This window comes from Limulus polyphemus, unplaced genomic scaffold (genome assembly GCF_000517525.1).
Source record: "Limulus polyphemus unplaced genomic scaffold, Limulus_polyphemus-2.1.2 Scaffold6705, whole genome shotgun sequence".
Taxonomy (NCBI): Eukaryota; Metazoa; Arthropoda; class Merostomata; order Xiphosura; family Limulidae; genus Limulus; species Limulus polyphemus.
The window spans coordinates 1-7,824 of NW_013672315.1; the positions used below are offsets into that span (position 1 = coordinate 1).

Sequence of the window (7,824 nt, forward strand, 5' to 3'; positions counted from 1 at the left end):
AGCATCTGTCCACTGTTCTTGTCAATAACATGCTTTTTTGTTTATGATATGAAGCATCTGTCCACTGTACTTGTCAATAACATGCTTTTTTGTTTATGATATGAAGCATCTGTCCACTGTACTTGTCAATAACATGCTTTTTTGTTTATGATATGTAGCATCTGTCCACTGTACTTGTCAATAACATGCTTTTTTGTTTATGATAACTCAATAGGTAATGGCAAGGCATTAACTCTTTGATGATTTCTTACATAATACATTCTGTGAAGCTGATAAAACTAGAAATAAGAACTGCATTTAAACTGATAATAACATTTCTTGAAGCTAAAGCACACGCACAGAAATAAACTTCTTACTAAATAAATATTCATATGCTGTTTTAATCTTGAAAAAATTACATTACTGAAAATGAAATGTAACATACTTTCAAGAGATTTTGCATACAAAAAGTAAAATTCCTATTGAAATATCCAAGACCTTTAAATTAATGCACACATTTTCACAAGTTAAAGGTCAAAAACTTCATTGTTGAAAGATATTTGCTTTAGAATTTCTAACTCGCCATGGATAAAAAAGACAAAACTTACAAACACCAATTCATTCTCAGCCTCCATACTGTCTAGTGGCTGATAGTTTCTGTCTATTTCCTCAACAGATAGAATATTGCTGGCTGCGGGTTGATTATTTTGCACTCTATCTGGTATGTCTTCAGTATCACATGTATCCATCTTGGCTTCCCCTGAGGATGCAGTATTTGAGCATTCTTGAACTTCTACACAGGAATTTGATGACTCTTCTTGAGTAGGTCCTGTAGGTTCGGGAAGAGCTTGGTGTAATGAATCTGGACTCAAGCTGGTTTCGGATATCTTTTCAACACTAGTAGATGCCCAGTCGTCACTTTTTGATTGATCAGACAGAAAGTCTTGTACATGTGGATGAGAGAGGGGTTTTGTGACGTGAGCTTGGCTCTTCAGTGACTCAACAGGACGGTACATTAACCTATATAACAATTCTGTCAATGTCAAGTATGTAGATACAACTTTTATGCTCATCAAATTTATTTTACCCATAGAATTACATTTCAATATTTACACTGCATCAGCTATATCTTTCAATACCCCAATTAGAAAGCCAGTCTTATTTTTAAAACAATATTTAACATACATTTTGAAATTTTTCTTCTGGTTGGGCTTTCATTGAGAGAATTTATAAGCCCTGGGACTTGCACAAGTTATAGGCAATAGAACAATAAATACAATGTCTACAATAATTTCACCTTTTTTTTTGTTCATACTTGATGTAACTTTAATTTTAAATTGATATTATAACTTTTGTTATATTAGAGTTTTATATTTAAGAATATATGTTATTAATAATTTTTAATCAAGTACAAGTAAATTTTGGAGATCAGAACTAAAAACTAACTTATAATTATAGAAGATAATTTAATAAAATAAATAAGCAAGGAAACAAACCTACAGCAACTAACTCACCACTTGTGTATCCTTGCTATTAACAATATTTCTGGCTGTTTAGATTTATAACAAGAATTTAACAAGCTTTTATCTTTGCTCGTTCTTGGAATTTCTAAGATTACATCATCCTTGTAACACTTGAAGCCATTCGTGAGAATTTATTACATTAATCATCTTATAAAACTAAGAATTTATTACATTAATCATCTTATAAAACTAAGAATTTATTATATTAATCATCTTATAAAAGTAAATATTTATTATATTAATCATCATATAAAAGTTAGAATTTATTACATTAATCATCATCTAAAAGTAAGAATTTATTACATTAATCATCTTATAAAACTAAGAATTTATTACATTAATCATCATCTAAAGTAAGAATTTATTACATTAATCATCATATAAAACTCTAAGAATATATTACATTAATCATCAATATAAGTTTTTATATTATTTTTTTATATAAAGTTTTTTTCCTCCCATTCCTGGTGTAAGGAATAATGCTTGTATCTTTTTATGGAATGATATATTTGTTAATGAATTATAGACTTATATTTAGGCTATTATCCAAGAGCTTAAATTATTTAGATGAATTAGTAGTTAATCAAAAATACAATTAAACATACCTGATTATAGCTTTCCCACTCGTTAGCCCTAAACTATGAAGGGTTGTGTTTTTCAATGCCACCTCACCAGCAACCTGAGTAATCAATAAAAAACAGAGAGATAAATCAGTGTCTTTAACAAATATTATATAGAAAATATTACAATTGTATTTTACAAAAGAAATAACAACATCTCTAAAATTAAATCATAATCCACAAGAAACAGTGGGAAGTGTACAGGGCAATGACAGATCCAAACAATGAAAGGAATGGGTCAAATTTCAACTATGAATACTAAAATTAAATAATGCATGTAAAATCTTGTCAAAACTTGGAAATCGATTAATCAAAACGGAAATGAGCAATCATTAAACTCTATCTTAAACACCGAAACAAAGGTAATTTAACTGAAGGACAAGCTAATGAAATATAAAACATTACTAGAAAAATAGTATACTTTATAATTTCCAGAAAACTACCAATAAACCTTAATACTTCAGGAGAAAGATTTGTAAAATTATCACAGAAATTAATCTATTCCATTAGTTCATAGATACTGATATACTCACAGGAACCAGTATGAATTCAATATACTGAGACTACCCACAGTATAAGAACAATTATGTTTTTGAGTAAACTAATGGCATTTGTAAGTTACACTCTAAAATCTTTGATTTTAATAATTCAGAGAAAGGGTTGGTTGTTAAATAAATATCAAGGTAAGTTTTTTACTTCTTTTCTCATATACACACATATAGGCTCTCCTTCTGTGGGTCCACCTTGGACAACATTCTTACCCCTGTAAGTGAAAAAACAAAAAACATCTAACAAATATAAAGTGGAAAGGCAAATAGTAATGAATTACACAAAACATACATACATAACGTAAGTACACATATTATACACGTGTACCAATATCTAACAAATACAATTTAGGACATGTTTAAAAGCAGACTACATTTAAATAAGACAACTAATGGGAAGGCACCAATAAGGCTTACACTGAAACGTTTATTACAGCATATAAAAAAGAAAATAATGAGTGAAATGTTAATCACAATTATACAAGTGTTTTGGAATAAGCTATAAAGACTGTATTAGAAAAACATTATACAGACACACATTTTACACTTTCAGTCAGTCTTTGAGATACACCATTTTAACTGGATTTGTTGCATAAATATCTTTCAGAATAATTCAGATAATATCTTCTTTTAAAGATGAACTTCCTTCATGTAAAATTTATTAACTCAGACTATTAACAAGATTCATAATTCATGTGAGTTCTGTGAACAGTATAGATAGGACAAATATCCAGTTGGAGTCAACATTGCACTACTCAACTGAATTTGATCCAATGTTAATTTAGCAATACATTGGGTAATTATAGGGCACTTCTATGAATGGATTATCTTATGATAATATGTAAGCCTGTTACTATTTGCATGTGTATCACACATAACAGGTGTTCCATCACCTAGTCCACTGATGCCATTTACTAGCCTCTAAACAGAGTGACATTCTTCCCAGTATTATAGAGTGTGAGACCTGATAGTTGTAATACAAGTAGTTATTATATCACTATGCTTATGCGCTTACAAATCTTTATTCGACTACTAATTTAAATAAACAGCAACGACATACATCATAGGGTGAAAATGTATGTATTGCAAGTGCTCAGGGAAAGAAGTCAAACAACTGATTTATTTAAATCATATCTATTATTTCAATTCATTTTGAAGTTGTGTGAATGGTAGGACAAGGGTTAGAAATCACCTTAAGCTTAGCCAGTTTTACTTTTATAACAGGGTGGTTGGAACGGTTCCCTTCAGAAGTGGATGAAGTAAATTTAAAGGAGTTAAAAGGAAGCCTCTATAAATATTTAAATGATCAACGCTGAGTTTGAGTGCTTTTAAATTTGGATGAGACAGCCTTGACAGGTCAGAAGACCCCTTGTTGACCCTTAACTGATAAATCTCTCATGTTACCAAGTGCCACATTTCTTAACTCTCTCAACATGGGCTTGATCAATTTGACTGACCACATGACCTCTTTGTACTCGATTAAAGTCTTTATAGATTTAATACTTCTAACTTTCAATATAGTGTGTATATCTTCACAAAATTTGGCAGTCTTTCAGTTTACATTATAAATCTTTCACATACAAAAAATCATATTTTTAGTGAAGTATTTTTATTCAAATAAAATAAAGATTTGTCCATGAATATATTGAGTATTTGTTTTGAATAGTCTGTGTGAAAAGTAATTTTATTTTAAAATTAAAAATACTTTTCGTCATCTCAAAAATTACAAATTTCCTTTGTGTAATTTCGTGAAAACTTCCTAAATGCATTTCAAACGTTTTTTTTAGTAAAACTTTATTGTTTATCTGTTATTTTCTCTACCCTAACCCAAAATAGATGGGTCAATTCGACCGACTTCGTAACCACCAAAAAAAAAAAAATCAAAATAAACCTAAATTACCCTTTTATTGTTTCTAGAATTACTTCAAATTATAACATGAAACTACATTCATTTACCACAAGTAGCTCTAAGTTTGTAACAGTATACATCTATTTGTAATTATATTTTATTGTTTTATTGCCCTTTGAACCATGTCTAACTACTATCTGCACCATTATAAGTTGTAAATCACTTGGGGACGTGTAGGTCACATTATGCTATCGAATTACATTTACCCACAAGCTTCTCACTAGCGTGCCTCATGAACCATTTTAATTATATTATTATTATTTTACCTAATCTAATCTTAAATAACTTAAAAAGATCCGTATTTTTAGATTTTAGTTACTTTTATAATAATAAATAAAGATTAAATATGAAAAACAAGAAATAAAGTACTTACCCAATTTTCTTTTTTCCTGCTGTCAGGTTTCGAAGAGAGTTAATCCTAATTTTTATACTAAAGATAGTAATGCACTTAATAATTTTTATTTGATTAAATAATACACCAAAGAATATAGACTAATAACATACAAAAAGTAGACAAATTCACTAACCTCTCAAAATTTTTCGGGCTTTCTAACTATGCTACAGGAGCAGTTATAATTTCATCCAAGCTAGTCGTTAACTTTCCCATGGGAATGAATCTTGTAGTGTGAGTGAAATTGACAATATTTTGTCCAGAATACAACGTTGTACAACATGTCATTTGATAGAAGAAAACCTTGACTTTCTATTGGTTATAGGTAATATATAATGAAACGTAAGAGAAAACTATCAACGAATTGTAAAAGAAAGGAGGTGACAGGTGGGTGTGGAAGGAGATGTCTGATTTTCTATTCTATAGCTCTGTAACCAAACAAATTTGAAGGCTATAAAAATTCTGGTTTGTTTGAGCAATAACAATTTTGTAGAGTATTCTACGTTTAATTTCGTACTTTTTCGAGAAGTGGTGGATAAAATAGGGATGATGACATAATAAGAGAAAACGTGTCACATAAGTCACACTAACGTAAATTCAGGATTTTTTTAAATATTGCCTTGTAAAAGTAAGAACTTAAAACTTTTATACTATTAAGATATGTATTATTAGCTAATATTTTATACTATTCTAATTGGTATAATATAAACAACAAGTAGTTTAATAAAATTTTGAATGTAAGACACAAAAACCTCATGTCATGCACAGTAAAGGGAACCTGAAGTAATAGGATTAAAGAGACTGGAACGACCACTCACTCATATGTCACTGTACATCTTGATTAAATATTTGTTTAAATATGGAACAAGTAGCAAGTTTAATATTTTACTATAATGAAATGTTAGTCCATGGCTATGGAGTACCTCCAGTGTGTATTCACATATATTATCCAATGTAAAAAAATAACTAAACAGACATCAGAAATCTGATCAAAACTACTATTTGCCTCATAACTAAAGAATAAACAATGTGGATGTTTGGTAAAAACCACAAAATGAAAAAAAAAAAGGTTTATTGTGTTAGCATCCAAGTTACAATACAGATTACTATGATAGTCAAGTATTTCAATAACGTACTTAAAACTGTGATACATTACGTAAAAAAAAACAAAAACTTTAGATCAGTTTTCTAATCTCTGAAACCTTGTAATATCAAAACAGATAAACATGTAGATATGTTTCATTTAGATAAAGTTTAAGAATATGTATTGTGAGACACTTAAAACGCAGCACTAAACTGAACAATTATAGACTATTAAACACTACAATTTGTTTTTATTTTCTATAAACGTGAATGATGTACCTAAAAATACTTTACCTTTCTTTTATCCAATAAGAAATAACGTCCCAAAGAGATAAGGATGACTGGAAGTCATGCAACAGTCTCTCTCCCATTTCTGTCTGTAATCCAAGAGTAACCAGACCGTCTGTACGTGGCTTGGAAGCAGGGCACATTTCAATAAGACCGTTATTAGGAAGATTGGCAAAACGAACACTAAGGCTCAAGTCTAAACGTTTATTATGGTGTCTAAAAAATAATGACCATCACAAAATCTTTTAAGATAATCAAAACTTCCTCATACAGATACAACATAAAATAATGATAAAAGAGTAATTCTTAAAAAAATATACAAATTCCACAGATCAAAATATAAACTATTTTTATACAGGCAAAAAAGTCAATATGTGTATAGTTTATCATGCAAAAAATAACCATGGGGTGGGTTACATGTGAAATATCCTTTATTTAACCATGGAAATTACTACTAATACAAAAGGGGTTTTGACCAAAAAATTTGAGATCAAAAGAGGGCTCAAAGAAAAGAATTTAATGCTATAAACAATGAAAAACATTTTATGAAATACCCAATCAGATAATCGAGATCAATAAACACTTTTTAAGTTGGATACCAAATAATCACAAAAAGAAATCATGATTTATCATGCTTGTAAAAACGGCTGGATAACTAATCTTGAATGTAATAACATAAAAATATATAAAATGTTAGGCTTACTTAAGTTCATACTGCTGCGCCTCAAAACCTTGTTTTTTCGATGCTTCTTCCAAAACCTAAAAACAAAACAGTCATTTTATATTATCAATAAGTTTGAAAAATAAAAGCAAACTTGTATAAATGAAAACAATATATTATTTACAAATTAAAATGGTGTAAAAATTGTTGTTATAACTTAAAAACATAAACAAAATGTTCATGTTGCTTCTAAGTTAAGATTTTGTTTTCTAGATAAAAAACACATTTTCAATACTAATTATATCAGAAATTTATATCTACCACATTGGCAAGTGCATTACATTTCTGTACTTAAAGCTACAAAACTATTATTTCTAAAATATAATTGAATTTCCTATAAAATTACAAATAGCAGTATCTGTAAATTCAAGAACAAAAACTCGGCAGTCTCAGAAGAAGAAACTATAAGGTATCACTCGTTTGTATCACCAAATTATGTATATCATAATAGTGTAAAAACTTAAGGTCTCACTCCTTTGTATCACCAAATTATGTATATCATAATAGTGTAAAAACTGTAAGGTATCACTCCTTTGTATCACCAAATTATGTATATCATAATAGTGTAAAAACTGTAAGGTATCACTCCTTTGTATCACCAAATTATGTATATCATAATAGTGTAAAAACTGTAAAGTATCACTCCTTTGTATATTAAAGCATTTATTACATGCTTAGATAATGGTCATTTTCACCATTCCTTACCCTACAAATATAATAACACTTACATATAAATATTTTCAATTTCAGGTACTGTTTCTT

At 28.9% G+C, this 7,824-nt stretch overlaps 1 protein-coding gene across 1 annotated transcript in view; it reads right to left on the reverse strand.

Annotated features, from left to right (window-relative positions):
• Window positions 1–484: 484 nt before the first annotated feature.
• LOC106473992 (tether containing UBX domain for GLUT4-like) overlaps window positions 485–7,824 on the reverse strand; it is a 9,066-nt gene continuing 1,726 nt past the window's right edge. Inside the window, exons 2-6 of the mRNA XM_013934678.2 lie at window positions 7,045–7,100; window positions 6,348–6,557; window positions 2,819–2,885; window positions 2,108–2,181; window positions 485–999 (exon numbers count right to left, since the gene is read on the reverse strand). Coding sequence (XP_013790132.2) covers window positions 507–999; window positions 2,108–2,181; window positions 2,819–2,885; window positions 6,348–6,557; window positions 7,045–7,100 — 900 coding nt within the window. The 3' untranslated portion in view covers window positions 485–506. The remainder of the gene's footprint in view (window positions 1,000–2,107; window positions 2,182–2,818; window positions 2,886–6,347; window positions 6,558–7,044; window positions 7,101–7,824) is intronic.